At 42.1% G+C, this 22,413-nt stretch overlaps 1 protein-coding gene across 1 annotated transcript in view; it reads left to right on the plus strand.

Annotated features, from left to right (window-relative positions):
* The first annotated feature begins 1,516 nt into the window (after positions 1-1,516).
* Fgf12 (fibroblast growth factor 12) overlaps positions 1,517-22,413 on the plus strand; it is a 567,597-nt gene continuing 546,700 nt past the window's right edge. The window contains exons 1-2 of the mRNA NM_001395084.1: positions 1,517-1,574; positions 1,750-1,892. Coding sequence (NP_001382013.1) covers positions 1,880-1,892 — 13 coding nt within the window. The 5' untranslated portion in view covers positions 1,517-1,574; positions 1,750-1,879. The remainder of the gene's footprint in view (positions 1,575-1,749; positions 1,893-22,413) is intronic.

Consider the following 22,413-nt stretch of genomic DNA (forward strand, 5'->3'; position numbering starts at 1 on the left):
CAAGTTTTAATTGGAAAAACGTTAAGAATTTGCTAGCGTTTATTTGCCCAAATTTCCCTAAGGAGACACACGCTCCCCCCCCCCCAAAACAATTGTCTTTTTTTCTTTTCTTTTTGAGGGCCTAAAAACAAATGGAGAAGAACTAAGGAAAGCTTACGTGGGCATGTCTTTAGAATCTACAGATTAGTTGCCGCTAGTTTCTGGTCTCTGTGATCCCATCCTCTAGGGTTTGTGACACCCGGGGAAAGTCAGAGTCCCTGTCTTGTCAAGTCATGTGACAATAAACATCGGTAGTCATAGAACAAAGCAGTAGCAAACCTCAGGATCCCCTTGGATCATTAGAAGGGTAAATGATAACCAGCCCAGTATGTTTCTTGTTGGGAGTACATTTTGTTTCATTCGTGTATTTTGGAAGTTGGGGTGGAAATCTACTGCACAAAGACTCTCCTCTTAGTTGCTCTGTACGAGTTCTCCCTCTGTTTCTTAGCTTTTCCAGATACCTGAGTTTTTGCATTGGTTTTTATGCCCGAGGGAAAAAAATTACTATTTTGAGGAGCAAATATCTTCTTATGGAAATCTGGGCAATTCAAAAGCATCATATACGTAACATTTTTTTCCAGCTAAATATTTTATATATGAACAAAATTCAGTGTGGGTTTGAGCATAGCACTCTGTGGTAGTTTGTTCCTTTGAACCTTCTCTACAGCCTGAAACAAAAAATGCTTGCCTTCATTGCCACTTTAAAAAAAAGGGGGGGGGGTATGCATTTCTTCATGTCGAAGTATATAGTTATATCAATACAGTGCCTTCCCACCTTTAGGGACTTTCCTTCTTGGTAGACGTTGCGAAGAAGGTAAACAGAGAGCCTATGAACACCCCGGGCCAGGAGCTTTGTTTGAAGAACTTCAGAAACCGTGGAGCCTGCACGGAACAGTGCTGGGGTGGATGCCAAAGGGGACACCCAGTCTGAATGGTACAGAAAAGGGAGGATGCTAAAGTACCACGGCCCCCGACTCCTGTCACTCCACCCGAGAAGAAAAACAAACAAGCCCAGGGATGGAGAGGGGCGACGTGGGAAGTCTGTAGAGAGAAGGGGAGGCAGACACCAGGGAAGTTACTGCGGCAACCACGAGGAGCCCACATCATGTCCACTGAGCAGGATTTGTAAATCCCTCTGCCTTGGGGAAGGCAGCACGTTCAGCTCAGACATCCCGGCCTCTGCGAGGGCTTCAGTAAGCAGTCCTGGAAAATCGGATGGGATTGATGCGCCGTTCCAGTCCAATCCATTTTCTCGTTTGCAGGGGAAAATCCGGTCCGGCGTTTATTTTTAGCAGCGCTTTCCTGTGACCGAATGCTACAGCTTTAGGGCTGGGATACTGAGGACCGTATTGGGGAGAGAAGCCAGGGCGGGCGGGGGAGCGGGAGGCGGTGAAAAAGGGAGGGGGACGCCCTGCGCATGCGTGCCAGCGCCCATGCAAATCTGCTGTACATCCAGAGCAAAGTGGGATGATCTGTCACTACACCTGCAGCACCACGCTCCGAGGACAGCTCCTGCTTGCAGCTTCCAGACTCAGGTAAAAAAAAAAAAAAAAAAAAAATACAATTCTGAGCGGGCCTGTGCATGCTTTTCAGTATCAGATATGCATCGCAACCTAACCCCTGTAGAGACAAATCTGCTGCTGCTGCTGCTGCTAAGTGTCCTTTGGTGGCTGATCGCAGCTTCAAGGTTTAAGAAATCCCATCTTTCAGGAAGCCTGAAGGGAAAGAAGGAAGTACAGGCGAAAGCATCAGATTGGCTTTCCAGATTTGGGGATCTGAAGCGGGCCCACATCTTCCTGCCAACTTCCATTGAACTTCCCAGCACTCTAAAGGGACCGAAATGGAGAGCAAAGGTATGTGGCTGTCCCCACCGGGGCACTTCCCGCTGCATGTGCGTGTGGCCAGGGCAGCCCTCGGCTAGGGGACTGCAGTGCTCCGGAGCGGGAGGAGCATCTCACTAGGTCGATAGGAGGAGGAGATGCTATGTCCGTTGCAGCAGCAGGAATGTGGCGAGAAGGCCACTAACTCCCACAGAGTGGAAGCCAGTGTTTAATACTCCCATCAGTTGCGTAGTGAAGTGGGATGAGTTTTTATTGGGGGGGGGGATGGAGAAGACTCCCTCCCAAAATGGAGGGGGAGGAACTAGGTGTTGGTAAAGCGATTTCTTTCCCCGTATAATGGATAGATTGAAATACATATATTCTGTTGGCTTTAGGATATGCTGACAGACATATTTATAGCTGATATCCAATAATGCATTGCTAAAAATGTTTGAATTTCCCCACCCCACCCTACAAACATGGTGTTTCTGGGTGTGTATGGCATCCGACTGCAGTTTGAATGGGCATCAGATGGAAAATTGGATCTATCTGAAACAGCGTGCTCAGGAACTGACCTCTAAGAAGATCAGGGTACAGAAGTATTGCTTGGCTCTTTGAGCGCGTTGCGTTCACTAGTTTTGGACATGCACCTATTAAAATTCTCCTCATAAGCAAATCTGAAAAATTTACACCCACCAACTGCTACATGAACTGTGGGAATCAACTTCTGGTTGGCATATCTAACGCATATAAACAAAAGCGACCATTAGAATCGTAAGTTTGGGTGTCATCTGGACACAACCCCACACGAACAGGTCTCTTCCCTTCCTTAAAATGCCCACTAGATTGTGAGTACCCTGAGTGACGGCGTGGCCAGATACCCAGTAGGAATATAGAATGTATTTAATTTTGGCGAAATCAGAGAAATGATGTCAACTTTTATGAAACTATATTCATTACCCAGAACTGGAAGAAGCTATATTTGAAGCAGGTTTTATTTTTAACCAGAATGTCAGTCACTGTGGCAATGTACTTATGGCTCAGGGAATGGTGCTAAGCTACCTATTTCTGGTATGATTAATAAACCTAGAGTGTTGATGATAGCAGCCGTCTGCTCTGTAAGGTTATTTTGAGTATTTAATTAGTAGGTTTATCGTAATTGTACCTAGGTAAGCACTGGCTTGGAAGGGAGGTCTGAAGTGATGTGGAGAAAGAGTAGCCATTAGCTCTTAGACTGGGAGGATTATTTTTATGACACATTGGTGGGCACTACCTTATCTGACAATAACGTACGTACAGAGAAAAATCCACATCTCTTAATATATGTATTACAGAATCCACTTTAAAACCAAATGCAATTTTTCTTAAATCATAATATAATGTTTTAGTCAGCTAAGCGTTTCTTGGACATAAGGTTAACAACAGAGAGCATCGTTTTACTATGAAAAACTGTTTTCCTGGTTAGACGACACCTGGTATTTGGCCATTAAATCTGGTTATTTGGCAGTGGTTCTGGTTAACATTTGCCTCGGATTTATACAGCAATTATTGGTCCATCATAAAGCGAGGATGTGTCTCTCAGTAATATTTTGTATTTTCTTTTATTGCCTATAAAGAATGCTGCCTGCCTCTCAGAGTTTCAGGTGGTTTATAAGTCCTAATAATAACCATGGAGTTCCAGCCATGCTGCCAGTCTGGGGAGTTCAGAAGGGAGACAGAATTTCAGAAATAGACCTGAGAGGAACTGGGCCAAAAGTTCTATGTTAAGTCAGACAACAATGATCCAGTGGCTCCCTGCTCTGATATAAAGGCACCGAGAAGCCTCGCTATAAGCCAATGCTGTGGCCATTTTGCAGAGGACTCCTAATTACTTTTAACAAAGGAGCTAGGGGAAAGTCTTGATGACTTTTAATTTCTGGACTTTACAAAGCTGAATTGCCCAATTAGCAACCACATCATACCCACACAAATACTTACGGTTTCTAAGTCAATGCAAGTGGTGTGGTAAGGACTTCAGCTAACTCTAAATTTGTATTCTAGAGGAGAAAAGAGTATATTGGTGGGCATTTGTGTCTGCATTTCATTCTAATGGGAACAGCTTTTTTTTTTATGCCCTGCCTCCAATAGATTCAAATCTAATCATAGGGTGATATTCTCAAATAGTAAGTACATTACTTATCATTTCCTTTAATTGGAATTAAGTTTAGATAGAGTTAAAGATGCATCACATGATTCTGTTGACTGTATAAGACCTTACCATACCAGAAGACGTTCCAATGACTTCTGTTTAAATGCAAATCCTGGCACCAGCGCTGGGCCACCTTCACATTACCCTTATAGTTTGTAAAGCAGAGGGGCCAGCCAGTTTCACGAGTACCGTGATGCTCACGAGACAAATGACATCCGCTTGCTTTCTTACTACTCTACATCACTTCCTGTCATCGAAGATAAGGAGGAAAACAGTTCAATTCTGAGTCAGTGTCAAGGATCATTGTGCACCATGGTAATTACATTGTCTCCAAGACTGAGTTTGATGTGTTTGGAGTAACTTTGACAGAAATTATGCCCTGCAGAATTATGCCAAGGACTAGAGACTCTCAAATAACACGGAGTGTTTAATATTTAAACCTGTGGTTCAGAAACTTTTCTGCACCCTAGAACCACTTGGTATGCTTCGTAAACATCCTCATGGAGGGTCATATCCAAGATCCTTAATTAGAATGTTGGATAAGAACAAAGATGTGTGCACTTTTGAAATGTTTCAGGGGGTGATGTGTTTGACAGCCACTCGTTTGTGTGCTGGATGATAAACTGTGGTTTGCAGCACATTTAGAACTGCAGGGTGCTCCTTTTTACTCTAGGCCCACTGAACAGACTGATTTTTTAACAGAACTCCAGGTAGTTTGTATTCAGGCTACAGTTTCCGGAGCAATGATTTTTAAAGGTACCATGTGTTTCTCTTCTCTCTTTCCCTCTCTCCTGACTGTATCATTCTTTGCTTTGCAAATTTTTTCAACTTCATGCATGTTACCTATCTATTAAAAAAAAAAAAACAAAAACCACCTGTAGTGATTTTTCTACATAGAGATGTTTAGGGTACACCTTTTTAGATTTGAGTTTACCTGGTTTTTAGGGAGGAATCTATGCATAAAAAAACCCCCAAAATCCAAACCCCTACTCTGTCTTAGTTACTTTTCTATTGTTGTGAAGAGATACCACGGCTAAGACAACTTATAAAAGAAAACACTTATGGTTTCAGAGTGTGAGTTCATGATTATCTGGGCCAGGAGCATGGAACATTGTGGTAGGCAGGTATAGTGCTGGAGCAGTAGCAGAGAACTTATGTCTTCCAGAGAGAGAGAGAGAGAGAGAGAGAGAGAGAGAGAGAGAGAGGGAGGAGCAGACACAGAGACACAGAGACAGACACAGAGAGAGAAAGAGAGAGACAAAGACAGAATAGCACGGGCTTTTGAAACCTTAAAGCCCACCTCTCCCAGTGACACACCTCCTCCAAGGCCACGCCTCCTAATCCTTCCCAGATAGTTCCACCGGCTGTCGACAAGCATTCAAATATATGTCTAGGAGGACCATCCATTCTCATCTAAACCTCCACATCTTCCAAGTGATGCTTCTACTCAGCTAATAACCATTGATCCTAGACCTCACCTGTGTTGGTCTACATTTCAGGAACATGAGCATCACCTCAGAGCTTTTTAAAGATGCTTGCCAAATCCCAGACTCTCCAGATTTATTATTTCGTACCTGGGTTCCTGAAAAATTACGTGGCTGTTTGTATGCGTGTTAAAGTATCAGAACCACTTGTCTAAAATGCAGGAAGCAGATTGCAACTGAAAGGGACAATATGCAAGACACCACAGTAGGGAGACTTTGGGAGAGATCTTCGACTCTTTGTGGAGGTTATGGGTGAGTGCTCAGGTCCCAGACCGCTGTTTGCTTTGGGGAAAAGTGCAAAAAGACTCTGCCTTGTTTGAATCCCAAAGAGACTTGCTTTTAAGAACCCCTCCTGTTCTTACTCTAACCATTTACTCTCAGTTCCCAATTACCTTTAAACATTTATTCTCTAATTCGCTGAGAACTCCTATTAAGATACCACTCTTGGTCCACGGTAGGCACTGTGCCGTTTATGCTGGCATGTATCTTCGCAGAGTACGGGTTGCCTCCCTGTATTGCATCTTTGTCCATCTCTCTGACCTGTCTTTCTTGGCCCCTGTGTTTAAAGGCTATTCAAGCAGAGCGTTCTATGCAGCTGAAACACCTGTTTGTCTTTTGTATGTTGCTTTTCTTACACCATCAATTGAGTGATCTTTATTGAAACACATATTTAATGAGTACCTACTTTGTGCTTAGTTCTGAAAATCTAAAGGAAAACTAAGCAAAATGTAGGAGCTCATGGTTATAACTCCAGCACCCAGAGAATTAGGAGTTGGAGAATAGAATATAATTACTTTGGGGACAGCCTGGTCTACTTGAGACTCTGTTTAAGTAACAAAAACTAAGATGTAATCCTTGATCTTAACCACGTTGCCCTTGTACTCTATGTCCTTGTTACTGTGTTGATTAACCTTCTTGAGGGCATAATTTGAGCCTCTAACATTTCAGCAGGTGCTCTGGAGTCCACCATAGGAAAAATGTGTTACTTTTCATAGTAGGTACACTGGTTTCACATGCTGAGCTGATTTTACGTACTGTGCTGAATAGGCAATAGTTTTTAGCAACATTCTCATGTGTTGATATGATTAGTACCTGGGAGAGAAAAAGTTCTTATATTACAAAAGCACTGAGAAGCGTCAGTTTGATTCCAGGGCAGAGAAGGCCGGAAACCAACTTGTGTTCCCAACAAAGACTTGCTCATGCTCTCTGGAGAAGGAAGAAAATGCTCTTTGCCATAATTAGCTTAGCAGAACTGAAAAGTAATTTTATGAAAATTGCTTCCTCGTTAAGTGACAATAACACCCAGAGAGACCACTATGGTGGAGAAATCAGATCTAATACGTAATGTGGTGGAATGGGCGCTGGGTGCATGACACGTAGCTTCTTGCCCAGTTCTAATGATGTTAACTTTGAACAACTCTCTTTGCCTTTCTGGGTCTCAAGAGTTTTAAACATTATGATTTAAACATTAAATCATCTGATTTAAATGGGTGCAGAGTTGTCATGTTGTTCCAGGAAGATGGTTCAGTGCAAGGAGGCAATGTGTGTTCTGACTTCCATTCTCTGGGCTCGGAGCTGGGACCCACAAGCAGGCCCTGAGTTGTTTATTTTAGAAACACTTCTGTTCCGTTCATCTCTCCAAGTCCTCGTAGTCACCCAGGAGGCTAGAGTATGGAATTCTAGTGTAATTAGAGACCCTGAGAGGAGACTGAATGTTCTACAGCAGTAATGCCTTTCTTTGGTTTCTACCTTGGTTTCTTCAAAAGAAAAATCGCTGTGTGGGAGAACATGTGAACACCAACTCTGCATCTCTTCTGAAGGCAGTTTCAGCTGACCGGATGCCTAGCTGGGAATGGATTGTCTGACTTAAGCAGCTATTAGCAAACTTGTTATCCTCAGCAAAGAGTCCAGAACAAAAGTTACCGTTTTTGTTCTTTCAAGCTTGGGAAGTACTGATGTTATTAGGTTGGTGCTGTTATGTTTGTGTATGCATTTGTTTGGTGCATACACATGCACATGTGTGCTACGGTGTGTGTGTGTGTAGGTCAGAGGATAACCTGTCAGACTTGGTGGCAAGTACCTATACCCTCTGAGGCATCTCTCTGTCCTTAAGTAGATATTTTGTGCCCACTAAGTGACCAAGGGTGATTTATTACGTTTGTTACTGACAGTTTCTGAATGCACTGCACATTAGCAACTATAAATAACACCAGGAAGTATTTTGTGGTTTCCCAAAGGTCTTTGTATACTATCTCCATAATCACATGTTTTGGCTTCATCTCATAGACAAAATGGAGTATCAAAAAGTTAGGCTGTTTCTCTATAAACCATGCCTCCCCCCCACCCATCCCCACCTCCATACCACAATATCAGAATTACAAAGTGCAATTTGTCTTTGCAGAGGTAGGAGCAAGCAAACCGCATTGACCTCCACAAAGGCTTTATTTTAGTTAAGGGGTTGGTTGCTTTTGTTACATTCTACACTTCATTTACGTAACAAATCCCATGCGTTTATGTAGGTGCTTGGGATTGAACCCGGGACCTCACTTTAATTAAGTATATGCCATCACCAAGCCACAGCCCATTACATGCTAAGACTTTGTTGGGAGGCCGTAATGCAACCTTTTGTGGGTTAGTGGTAGGTAGAGGTACATCAGGTCAGGTAGGCATTGAATGGGTTTGAAGCTCTGTGCATCTGAGTCAATTCTGATCATCAATAGAGTTTCTTAAATAAGAGCCACAGGGCACCTGGGGTACAGGGCGCTCAGCTGTTAATGAAATCCTTAAGAAATTGGGCAGATGACAGGTAAGATGCATGTTGGTTCTTATGACACTAGAGCAAGTAACTAACTGTGTGTTGAATCAGGAACACTATAAGACTTCTTCCTTTTTTTTTAAAAAAAATATTCCTTAGTGTTAAAGACCGTCAAGGAAAGATTTGATTCCTCTGCTACAGGCTTGAGAGAGAAAATAAATATGTAAAATAAAGGAAAGTGCAGCTAAGAGACTCTAAGATCTAATGAGCATCGTTTATTGCAGGAGGATGTGGTATAGGTTTTCTAGGACTTATGCCTATCGACTCCTTTGAGTTTTCTCATCTCTCCAGTTTCATTTTACTCCCCCCTTCTTCTCCTCCCAAAAGTGGGATTCTCACCCAGAGAAGTTAAGCTACTTCACCACTGTGATGCGACTGCTGATACCTTGGTTGAAATCTCAAAGACACCTGTTGTTTTCTCACAGGTCTTTTCCCTTTTTTACCAGCATGTAGCCTGCATGGATGTTTACCACCTCTGGGGACTCCAAGAGCACATGTCACCCAAAGTGACTTTACACTTAATGGAGGAAGCTGCTCTTTGTCATGTAGGCTGGCCTCAAACTCATGATGTTCCTGCCCTAACATCCCTATGGTTGGTGCTACAGAAGTGTGTTAATGAGCTCTGTTTTTCCATTCTTCTTGTCTACTGTTAGTCAGAGAAACAGTCCAATGGGATGGACAGTAGGAAAAAAAAATCCAGAAGCTTTCAGGTCATTCAAAGGATCACCAAATGCAAATGGGTTTTCTTTAGTAAGTAGGCAAGAAGAGGAAGCTATGCCAGTCACAGCCCCTGGAATCTTCCCTGATACTATATTATCATCCACGAGCAGCAGTCAGGTTTGTATCAAGTCCTTGAATGCTCACCACGTTTAAACTGACTAAACAGACCTCAGTACAAGGCAAACTGAGAAAACTTCCCTATTTGGAAACTGGAAAATGTAGATATGTTTCTGACCTCAAGATACACTAAACGTTTTTGTTTGTTTGCTTTTCTTAGTTTCATTCACATACTGAATAGTTACAAAACATTTTATAGGATTGCTCTAATTGGGAAGGAAAATATGGACAATTCAAAGTCTTTCCAAAGGTTCTTTCTGTATTCCAAAAAAATTTCCCCACTTTCTAAGACATGTGAAACTGAATTTAGTTCAGTTCTGTGTTGTTCTTTCTGTAGGATTTAAAGAAGAAATATTTGTTGTGTATCAAAGAGAAAGACTCTGCAAATCATGCTTTATTTGTGAGCCTGAAAAATCAAAATAAGATGACGTGAGAGATTTTTACCTATGACTTCATATCAGCATCGGCATAAAAGAGCAGAGCAGTGATGCAAACATACGAGTGCTCTCAATAACCCTAGAGAAGAGGAGGCAGACAGCAGCTCTAGGACCATCAGCACCGCCCCTCGGTGTCAGGTGATGGGTTATTGAATCAATGCATAGTGATTTTGAGAATGGGCAGACATGTTAGATGCCTCATGATGCCTTTGAGCTTTGACAACTGGGTTATCAGTACTGGTGGAATATAGTACTGGTGGCCTTCTATTGGGCTTGGTACATGGGGAGAAGAACAAATGTGTTGTATGTTCTAATGAAACAAGAAGGTCCTGTGTTCAAGTTCTGTTGATCCTTGGAAGAGAAGTCCTTTTACATCTCAGTGTCCTGGACCAATTTTCCAGGCTTCTTCCCTGCTCCTTCTCTTCTATCCCACCTCCTTTCCCTCCCTCCCTCCCTTTCTTCCTCCTTTCCTTCTTTCCTCCTCCTTCTTTCTCATCCTCTTTTCTTCCTTCTCCTCTTCTCCTTCTTCTGCCCACTTCACTCCCATAGAGAAACTATGTTGTCAGCTTTCTAATGTTCTGTTTTGATTCCTATTCTTACTATCAAATATTGCTATATCCTTTCTATGGAAAATAGGATAGGTCCAAATAACCACACTGATTTTACAGATCCAATCTTGAACTGGCCTTTGTTGTTATTGTTGTGGTTTTAAGCCAGGTCTCACTGTAGCCCTGGTTGGCCTGCAACTCACATGTAGGCCAGGCCAGCCATGAACTTAGAGAAATGTACCTGTCCCTGCCTCCAGGGTGCTGAGATTAAAGGCATGTGCCACTATGCTTAGCCTAGCCTTAAATCTGTTTCTTAATGTAATAATTTTTGAGACTGAGTTTTTGGGCGTGTCGCTGGGTTGACAGTTGATATTGTTCTAAGGGAGAAAGCACTAAGTCTGGGGAAATTATCATTTGCAATACAAGTTATTTTTGTATTGATGAGAACAAAATATCTTACAGAAGCAGCTTTTGCAAGGAAGGCATTATTTTTGCTCACAGTTTTAGAAGAATCTGTCAGTCACAAGAGGAAGGCATGATGGAACAACAGCTACATCATCTGTGGCAGGAGGAGTATGCTCAGTGGGTGTCAGGCACAGTCCAGGAAGCCGAGATTTCATCTGGAGCTGGGGAGAGTTATACTCCTCAAAGACGCACAGCAGTGATGTACCCTCCAACAGCAAACCCTACTTCCTACAGGCTCTACAGATCTCCAAATAGTTGGGCACATCTGTTGGCTCAGGTCATATCATGTAGTATGACCATGAATTTACATTGATGGATAGTGTTGGAGACCTACGGAAATAAATGACCCTGGCTTGGAATTTGGAGGTCGAAATCTGAATCCATATTCATGCCTCAGCTCATCCTGTGAGTTTGATGTGGCCACTTCTTGTGTTCACCTTACTTTTCATCTGTGAAGCAAAGAAAGAGAGGGAGAGAGAAGTAAGAGTCTGAATTTGAGGAATTCACAAAATGAACATTTGTGGATCTGTGAGGAGAAAATAATAGATGTTTGTTTTATGGTGATGGTTGGCAGCTCTGACTTTAGCTAATGTGATAGCATTTTCTTTCTTTCTTTCTTTTTTTTTTGTTCAGCTTCTGCATTATGTTTTCATAACATCTTTTTTCCCATCCTCATATGTATCCTTTTTACAATTAAGATTGGTTTATTTATATATCAGTCACATGGGAAGTTGATATAATATCTCCCTTTCAGATCTAACAAGCACATTGCACCGAGAAAAGGCAGAAGTAACAACCATGCCAAGCACTCTGTGTGCTGAGTGTCTTACTGGTGTTATAGACGGGACATTTGATTTTCTTTTAGTTTCAACCATTAGTAATACATTATTCAAAGCCAAATACGCTCAGTTCTTTTGCCTTTACATCATTAGAAAGCAGTAGGCATCGCTTGCAACACTCAGCTCTCTTGCTGCTCCTTTGAGGCAGAATTTTTGTTGTTTCCAGTTGGATCTTACCTGGTAGAATAGATTAACAGTTAAACTGAATCTCTTAGTTAAGTAAAAAAGGAAAGCAAAATATTTAATAGCTTTAACACGTTTAAAAAGATGAATAATGATCAGGAATATTTGTGACAAACTGGTGGCTATGAAAACAGTATTTGTGGGCATATGCCCGAATATCAATAACGCAGTAAGTAAGTACGTCATAGAGAAATAATACATTGGAGTATGCAGGAGGTAGAATATTGGGATAGTAACTAAACTAGGAGTTGAGTTTTATTCTTCTTTAGATATTCTACCAATCTGATATTCTAGATAATTTACTGCACTCAAAGCATGGTGTGGTCAGTATCAAGCTCAGTTATAAGTGGTTGAAGAGATTTACTTAAATTTTACCAAATCTCTTTCTTTAGTCCCCATGGCTTCATGCTCTGTTCATGCCAGACATCTAGAGGACATTTGAAAAGGTAACCATTTTTGTTTTTGGAAATGAGGGTTCTAAAGCTTTTACTATGCATTAGGCATTGTGCTCTATTTACACGCTGTCCCATTTAATCCTCATAGCAATTTCATGTCATTCATAATTTAGGGCCTGAGAAACTGAGGCATAGTGACGGTAAATAACTTATACTTTAACCCATGATGCAACTGGGTAGTAAACTAGCCTCAGAGTCTGTGCTCTCAAACACAACCAGCTGTTAGATGTACTTTGCTCTAGTTTGGTATGACAGTCTCCTTTCCTCTATTAAAGAAAAAAAAAACCAATCCAGCTGAGCACATACAGATTTTCCTAATATTTGGGGCACCAGGAGTAAGAGTGAAAGATAGCAAGATAGTCAATAGCCATTAGCATGCTTATGGACATGAATTATGATCAGAAGTGCTGATGGTATGATATTAACTAAGACAAAAGAGCATTTATGGCTATATTTACAAATAAGTCTAACCAAGGAGAAGCAGACGAAGTGTTATCGAGGGCTTCTTCCAACTGTCTGGGGTTCAGGAAGGGACCTAGAGCTCTTATATACCTTAAGTTTGTTCCAACTGCAGTGGCTTACTTAAGACAGGACTGTAGCTTTCTTTTAACCTCATGCTACATAGCTGCCTGGCTTATCAGGAAGTCACTGGTGTGGTAGGAAGGTCACGAATCTGGAAATCAGACATACCACAATCAGCTTTTTAATCCCTCTTACCGGGTCAAGAAACATTTCTGTGTCTTCCCCTCTAATTTGCATTGGGAATTTCTTTCAAAATTAATGGGGCCAATAAGGGAAAAGTCATTGAGAGCCAAGCTAAAACTAGAACTCGGTGATGGCATGTGCTTTTTGTTAACTTCTATTATCCTTTGAGGCCAAAGATCCCCACTGCCATGTAACCCCTTAGCATAGAGGTGATTCTGTCCTCTGGTATCACGTGCACCTCTGTGGATGAACAGTGCTGATACGGGGTGGGATTGTCCTCTGATGTTGGCAGTTGGAGTCTTCATTAATGTCTATGCCATTATCCGCCCTTCCCTTATCACCGACCCTCTGCCCTGCCTCGGTGTCAGGTGCAACAGTCTGATTAGGCTACATTCCTCCACACCTTTCTTTATACTACCAATCCTTGCGGTTTCTGCCAGTTTTTGTCAGTATCTTGCCTAACTCTATTTCATTAACTTCCCTCTGGTGAAGACTATTAGAGTACCTTGAAGCTGTGGGGTGTAGTTTAATAGGACCCATTGGTTTAAATCATACTATTAAAGCAAGCAGTACTGACATTAGTTGGTAAACAATTGCGATTTAGATTGGAATTTTATTACTTTGTTCGTACTCTCTGACCTAAATGAAGTTCAGCTTCCTCAGAAGCGCAAACCTGATTATCATCGCAAAAGTGTTGACATTGTTGGTTAGGTCAAGGGCACAATTGCTGGGCTCCTCACCCAGAGTGCCTGATTATGTGGTCTGTGGTGGATCTTGGAGAATGCTCTTCCATGAACTTCCCAGAGTATACTCTGCAGATTGCTTTCTGAAACCCTTGGTGCAGAAAACCTACACTAACATTGACCTGTGCTTACATTTGACTTTAGACATAGATGTGTATTGTTTTTACTGTTCAAGGATGGGGGACTGGGGTAGCATTCTCATGCTGGAGGCCATACATAGCTTAGATGTATTTCCATACATCTTGGAAATAAAGTGCAGCAATCCGCAACTATACTCATTAGCTTGTTAATACAAAGATCTGGGCTTGATGGTCATTTATCTAACGTTTGGCCATCATTGAGGCTAGCAACAAAAGAAACAGATTATTTCATTGGAAAAACACTTTTCAAATCAGTAATGGAAGATATGGGCAAACACAAACTCACAAAAAACTGCTAGCGATGCATGTGAAAATTTAAATTCTAAATTTACTTTTTACCAATATAGCTTCTGTATAGATTGTTCTGGAAGTGACGACTAAAATAAGGTTTGTGTCATCTGTTATTGCACCATATAATAGAAATATAATGTGTACAAATGCAGAGGAAAAAGTACAAATATGGAAAGAGGTTGGCATTTATAGAAAGCATGAAGCTTAAACATTGGAAGAGCATGCCAGGGCAAAGGAGTGGTAGAGACAAGGGTAAAAGGGTCTTAATTGTACTGACAATAATCAGGGAAATGTAAAAGACTGGCTGATTTATTTGTCAATCAGGTACCAGTGCTGGTGGCTGAGCCCTCTTCTAGGGGCTGAACACAGTGGTGAAAATGTAGACGTCCCACCTTCATGATGCACAGAGAGATGGGAACAGGGTGCAAGAACGATGAATCAGGAAAGCCAGAGGGAAATTGTGAAAGTCTGTTACAAATTTATGTAACGCAGGTGGTGATCTCATTTGTCTTTCGAAAATATTAATTGATATAATCATCTTTTAAAAATTAGATTTAAGAAATGGGGGATTTTAGATCATAAGGCTTCCATTATTCAGTAGCTTTTAAAGAACACGACTGCTTCACTAAGCAAAGCATACCTATGAGTAAACTAGCATGGCCGGCGGAAATGCTGCAACCCTCTGCTCCCTTCTGTAAATTCTACTAATCACTGCTGTGATATGTTCCTCCTGTTCTGCTCGCTATTGACTCCTGACTTCCAGAAGTGCTTGCATGGAAGCTTATGGGCTGATGATTATTATTGTTATTGTTATTATTATTATTCTTACTGTTGTTGTTGTTGTTATTGAAAAGTGCCCTAACAGTCTTCCAGGATGTATCAAGGTTAAAAGATTACCCTCTGTATATCTGTGTATAATTAGGAAAGTTTCAGGATTAAGCAGAGAGCTAAAACTGTGCAGACTCATATCCCCGGATGTTGTCTGGGTGTTACTAGTCTGCTGTCCTTAGATGTAGGAATATTCTCGTGGATATGTTTGTGCTCGGTCTCAGGCCTGGTAGTATGTTTGGCTATTCTTCTTTATTTTAAGAAGAAAGAGAAGCTAACAAAGCAATTTTTGAGTCTGACTAGTCTTGGATTTTAGTCTAACTAACTAGTCTTGGACTAGTCTAACATTCTAGCCGACAACATTGGTCAAGATTCCTAACCTCAGTGTTTTAGATTTTTTTTCCTATCCTTACAATGGAGATAAAAATATAAGCTAATCTTAGTGGCTATTTGTTGACTTGCTTTGAAGATTAAATTAGATATTGGAAGTGCTTAGCATATTGATCTCCATACAGTAGTCAATCAGTAATGCATTGTTATTTATTTTGAATACTGTCCATCTCAAAACCGCCTCATAACCTCTGGTTCAAAGTCACAGCCTTGGGCTTCTGTGGAGTTTGACGAATTCACACTTACTTAATATTTAAAGCCTTGTTGGTGGTGCTGAGGATTAGCTCAGAGTCTTCAGCAATGTTAGGCTTGTAGTCCGCCACTGAGCAGCACCCAAAACCCTGGCTGGTTCAATGAACTCGGTGTGTAAACTGTAACCGTCCTCTTTCGTTATAAGCTAACATGAGCCAGTCTGCAATCTTCCATATCAAAGCTGAACACAGAAAGACAGTCCCTGCCAAACAAAATGGCGGCATTCAATGGGCGAGACCTGGAAAAGCGCTTTGTATGGAGGAGGTCTCAGACTCGCTGGTTGAAAGGTTTATGAGTAAAGTTTTTCAAATGAGGGTCAGCAGGTGCTCTTCATCTGGGGATTCTAAGGAGTAGTTGGACAGGTGGCAAGGACAGTGTGATCTTTTCTCTGAGCAAAAGTCTCTTTTTTTGATCTCCATTGACCGTTGATTCGTGTCTGAGTAGAGAATGTGGCTGTCCCGGGACACACAGCAGCCTCCTGAGGCACTTGCCCTTCAGAACTGACCGGTGAGTGTAGAAATGGTCGGTGTGTGTCACTTGGGTTCATGTGCTCTCTCTTCTTGCCTCAGCTATAGTGAGGGTCTCACCAGCAGTAGTTCCTTGTCCTGTCCCCCATTCCTCTTTATGGGGATTAATCACTTTGAACTACGTCAGGTCTACTTCCACACTGTAAACGCTATTTGTTCCTAAAGATTTCACCTCACTCTCATTTCACATTCCTAGCCTGGAATGCAATGGACCAGGCTTTATCTCCCCGTGCTTTCACTGCTGAAATTTTGGCGAGGTAGGCATTTACTAGCAACGTTTTTATGATTATGTAAGGGAATTCTCTTCATGACTAAGACAAATGGTCCTTTGATGGCTTTTCTGTTTGTCTTAAGATTTTTTTTTTCATGACTTTTCTAATTGACTTATTTTCCGTGGGCTCTAACATCTCCGCATTGAACACTATTTAATTTCCTGCCTGTTGTCTGAGTCTCACTGCCAGGCATTGAGATGCAGATCAAGGTTATCTGATCTGTTCTGAAAGCCTCACTTGCAAGACCTTCTCTAGCTTGCATTCTTTCCTTCTGTCCCCTGTGCATTGCTGGGACCCTGGGAGCCTCCTTACTGGTGCCTGGAGAAACCTCTGCAGCTTCCTCTGCAGGGACCATGTTTCTCTGTGTCATCTGTATTATAATACAACATCATTCCCTTAACTTTCACGAAACAGGGTGCCTGCTAGCTTCCTGAAGACTGGAAGTTTACTTCTAGGAGATATTTTTCAAGTCTTTACCGTCTCAAAACCTTTTCATCAGTACCTGTGTTATAGATACCGTGGCTTCCATTCCCTGTCTCCTTTGCTCTTTTACTTTCTAGATGGATGTGCTCATATTTATTTTATATAACTCTTTATTCTTTGAGATTACAACACACTTATGTATTTTTCCCCCTTTTCTCCCTTCAAATTCCTCCTAAACCCCCAACACTTTCATATGCATGGCCTCTTTTCCTTTTTTTAAGGTTTTATTATTTATTTCTTTTCCCCCCTTTTTATTGGATATTTTTTATTTACATTTCAAATGTTATCCCCTTTCCCAGTTTCCATCCATAAATCCCCTACCCCATCCCCCGACCCTTCTTCTATGAGGGTGTTACCCCACCCAACCCCCACCCCTTCCTGCCTTTCCACCCTGACATTCCCTTTCACTGGGGGGTTTGAGCCTTGGTAGGACTAAGGGCTTCTCCTCCCATTGGTGCCCAACAAGCCCATCCTCTGCTACATATGAAGCTGGAGCCATGGGTCTGTCCATGTGTACTCTTTGGGGAGTGTGTGTGTGTTTGTGTGAATGTGTGTGTTTGCGTGAGTGTGTGTGTGTGTGTGTGTGTGTGTGTGTGTGTGTGTGTTCCTAAACATATAAATACAACCTGCTTAGTCTGTATAATGTCACTAGAATTCATGCTTTTAGGGCTGACCGTTTGGTATTAGACAAGAGTTGATGTACATTTCCCTGGGGAAGAGCGTTTCTCCTACTCTGCAGTCCTTAGTTGTCTGTAGCTCTCTGTTGAGGGTTGAGGCTCCTCCAGTTTCCCCCTCCATGTTAGCAAGTCCTTGTCCCTCCTCACATTTGGACAGTTGGGCTGTCGAGACCTGGTATTTGCAAGAGACACAATCACACAGCAGACTTCCGGATGCCCTGTCTCTTACAGTCTTTCAACTCCCTCTTCCTCAGTGATCCCCCAGCCTTACGCAAGGAGGTTTTGTAGATATAACTGTATTTTGGTTGGTTGAGGATTTTTGAAATGGTCTCTGTCTGTTGCAAAGTGAAGTTTCTTAGCTAAGGTGCCTTGTTGGTCACCAATGGGAGGAGAAGCCCTTGGTGCTGCCAAAACTAGACTCCCCAGTGTAGGGGAATGTCAGGGTAGGGAGGCAAGAAGGGTTGGGTAGATGGGTGAGGGAATACCCTCATAGAAGAAGGGGGAGGGGTGGGATAGGGGGTTTATGGCTGGGAAACTGGGAAAGGGGATAACATTAGAAATGTAAATAAATACATTAAAATTCCAAAATAAAAAAGAACCACAGTCATCCACAAATATCATGATTTTATTCTGCTTGGTTTTGTCTTTGATTAAAGTTTTTACCCCCTCAGTTCCCCTTTTTCCCATTCTTTGATTTTGTATTTGGCCACCTTATTTCAAAGGCTTTCGATGAGAAATCGCGTGAATGTACTTTAGTACCTTTCATATCCCCCCGCAAGCTCTGTTCCTACTAAGTGCTTATTTGTTTTGATCTGTGTCTTTCTGCAGATACTCTGTGGGTGTTTTTGTATGTGGTTGGTTGTTCATATTTAAAGAGTGGTTGTGGGGCAAAATGGGATGTGGAAATTCTGTGCCCCCAGTGAGGTTTGCCACCAATGGTGTTAATCGGAAGTGGTCTTTCTGGGGTGTTTACTGTGCAGTCTGAGCAGTGCCAGCGTCTGTATATCGCAGGGCAATGATTAAAAGACCACCCAAGAAGGCTACCTCTCTGCTTGGATGCTGCCGGTCCCCACAGGTTTCAGCAATCACCATGTAGGTGCTCACTTAGACTCCTTGTTTTCATTGTGGAGTTCACTTTGCCCACATACAGACAGCTTCTGCTCTGCCCACCAGGAAGAATAGCCCCCATTCTCCTGCTGGGATCGGCAGACGGTTATACCAATGCACCATTTCAGAAAGGGCTTTGTGTGTCCTTTCACCATCTTCACACCAAGAATTTTCACAAGCCCAGGATGTTCTACCCTTTCCCCCTTCACCTCACTCTAGACAAACATGGCTCCTCCACTAGCCAGAGTCTGAGAGCTTTCCTCACTGCTGACTCAGGGGAAGTCTGTTGTACCCTTCCTAAATGTGCCAGCTGGTTTCATCCACTTCTGCTTTATTACTGTTATCTTTTCTCCTTTCTAGCTATCATTAAAATCTTATAACTCACACCTACATGTATGTATGTGTGTGTACACATACAAGCACACACCTGCCCACCCCACTAAACATGTACCCTGGAACTGCAGTCCAGTGTTTCCAGTGGGCAAAAACTCTATGCTCAACCCTTCATATTTACTTAGAATTCCTTTACTTCTGAAAGGTTAGCGGACGATTAGCTCAGCTCAGAGATTCCACACGTGCCAACTCGTGGAGTTTGCTGTGGCCCACATGTCTCCAGTTTTCCTAAGGTGATCTAAATTGTCAAATCATCATGGCTTTTCATCCTCCCATGAGAAAAATAAGCTTATGGTGGTAACTTATTGGCTTAAAACGGCCCCCAAGATTACCTCCATAGAGTGTTCAAAAACTACTCAAAGCTTTCATGAGTTTGTAAAATTTATTTAAACTGATATATGCAACCATAAATGAATACAGATTACTGATGTAGCACATTATGTTTTTAAACACTTTTAACCTTGTATGCTATTTAAATGAAGTCAAGTATATTTGTGTCATCCAACACATCACTTCCAAGCGATGAGGAGCCCCACAACCCTTCTAGTGTTTGAAATGTACAGAATATCAGTATTACCTCCAGCAGTCCTGCCAGACAGGAATGCTGGGACTTCTCATTCCTGACTGAGGCTTAGTACTCTATGATTAGCCATCTCCCATCCTTTCCCTTTCTTCCCAGGCTAAGGTAGCCACCACACCACTCCCATCTGTGATGAGACCAATGTTTTAGGGTACACATATGGATACAATCCCATGGTGCCCATGCCTGATTTACTGTGTTTAACATTGTGGTTTCTAGTTCCTTCCATGTTCCGAGAATTGTCAGGATCTCGTTCTTTCATGCCTGAGCATTATCGTCGTGCATAGGTGCCATTTTTTCTCACCTAGCAGTTGATGGATTCCCAGCTGCCTTTCCTCTTTACACATCTGGCCTGTGGCGAGCAGGGTTAAAAAGAATATGGCAGAGTGGATGGCCTGAGGTGCACCATTTTCTTTAGATGCTTACTTGGTCCTGGGAGTGAAGCGTCTCATGGTAATTCCATCTTTACGTCTTTGAAGGAGCACCAGTTCCATAATGGGCATACTCGTTCACACTGTCACTAGCACTGCATTGCTTCTCTGTTTCCTGTGTCCTGATCACAGCTTTTATTGTTGGTCTTTTTCATAGTAGGCATCTCTATTGTGGTGAGTTAATATCTTACTGTGATTTTTATTTGAATTTCCCTGATGATTTAGTGATGTGGAACAGGATTTCATGCTACTTCCTATCTCTACCCTCCTCCTCTTATAAGTCAGGGTCTCAACGGTATCCCCTGCTAGCTTGGAATTCATCATGTAGCTAAGGCTGGCCTTGCCCCGGCCTATGTGCTATTGGATTTATGGGTCTATGCCACCACACAGGTGCTAGAGAAGTTTATAAAATTGTCTGTGATGCATCCACCCATTCTTCATGACAGTCAACAATTAAATACCTACCCTGAGCGACACATGCTACTAGGTATTGGCAAACAATATACTATAGCAAAAAATCATCATAACATGTTAATACATATGATCAGCTGTGTAAGGGACAGAGTTTAAATCTGACTTCAAAATTCATGTTTGGGAATATGACTCCACTTTCATTATTAAAGCCATCCTTTCTTTAAAAACCTTCCTGTCAACTTGAAATCAGCTGAGTTATTAACTTCCTGGCATCTTCAGACTTTTTATGGTCAGGGAGATTTTGGGATAGAGTTTATGTTTTACCTGGCTCATCTGAGACGAGGGTGAAGTGTAACCCAGTCTTGGAGAAGTCAAGACTGAGCTCAGATGTCTAAATTCTTATACTAGTGTTCTTTTCACGAAGCTTATCAAGCCTCCATCCTCATGCCCAGCTGTCTATTAATATTAAAAATTCTAATTCATGACGATGAGCCACAGAAATCCAGAAGTACTAATTTTAAGAACCTGTGAAACTTGAGGAATGGCATTTTAGATGAAGTCTCTGTGTGTTCTGCATGTAGGTGTGGAGATTCGAACTCCTACCACTCCAGAAGAGAGTGGCTTATGACTACTCGAGTCCTCACTACTATTTCATTTAGAAAGGTCAAAGGGATCACAGTTTCGAACCAAAAGAGCAGAGCTGTTTTCGCTTGCATGGGTTAATGTCGATTGCATTTAAATCCATGCAGCAAATTCTGGGCCCAGTTTCCCTTAAGTTCCGAAGTTCATTTTGCAATGGCCTTTCCAGATGTTCCCACGTCTACAGTGTCTTGAAAGTGCACAGCAGCCATATATATATATATATATATATATATATATATATATATATATATACAGAAATGTACATATACATTGGATACACACACACACACACACACACACACACACACTCACACACACACACTGCCAGGCAGAGAATGATGTCTCCTCTGAATACTCAGGAGTGTGATGTATTCTGTTGAGTTTATGGTTTCCCAACCGCATTAACGGTTAGCAAGTGCTGTATGAAGAGCACAGCATCCATCATCATCAGGAAGGGAACATCAGGAACACACAGCATCAGGAGTGCAACACTAACAATAATGAGTTATGCATTATGAGCAAAGCCCAACAACCCCATCCATCACTTGGGTCAGCCTCTCTTTCTTCAGTTGTGCACTTCATGAGGGCAGAAGTTATTTCTTTCCTCTTTGTTATCCCAGTGAGTTGGCACAAACTAAACATCCAATAGAACATTAATGGGGGTGGTCAGAGTGTACATTCTTTTTTTTTTCTTTTTTTCCCCGGAGCTGGGGACCGAACCCATGGCCTTGCGCTTGCTAGGCAAGCACTCTACCACTGAGCTGAATCCCCAACCCCACATTCTTTATATTAAACAAAGAGGCTTGATTTTCATAGTGATCTTCATTAGATGGTAGGCATAAGGATGTAGGACGACACACAGGACTCTCATACTTACATGTGCCCTTTCTCTTTTGAAAGTCATTTTTGTACCCTTCAATTAAAGAGCTACTGTTCTTTAAGTAATGGATCTGGTTGATTGTGACGTCCTGTTGTCCCTAGATCCTTGGATAAAGTCACTTAGGTTTGGCATGAACTCTCTCCTGGACGCAGGTAATAGTAATTTATCTGCAGATGCTAGTGTGAGAAACAAAAAGACGCTTCTTTATGCACATCCTGTGTAATGAGGAGAGAGGAGATTCTTCATTGCCCCAGGCTCCCCCATCTGCTCCCCAGTGGCTTCAGCTCCCGGGGCAGAAGCTGAATGTGTCAGTTTCTGTGAGCTCAGGTCTGAGCACCACTGTGCAAACCAAGGTCAGCTTTGCCTTTCAACATATCCTCAACCTTGGTATAAATTGTCAGGACCTTTGACCAGTACCAACCAAGACAATTCCTGTTCCTTGGAGCCAGGGCCACCCACACTCATTCCATGAGATAGCCCAGGATGCTTACTTCTGGTGGGCTGCTACAGAGTCCTTTCTGATCCTCGACTCACAACTAGGACATGAA

The sequence above is a fragment of the Rattus norvegicus genome, chromosome 11 (assembly GCF_036323735.1).
Source record: "Rattus norvegicus strain BN/NHsdMcwi chromosome 11, GRCr8, whole genome shotgun sequence".
Classification (NCBI taxonomy): Eukaryota; Metazoa; Chordata; class Mammalia; order Rodentia; family Muridae; genus Rattus; species Rattus norvegicus.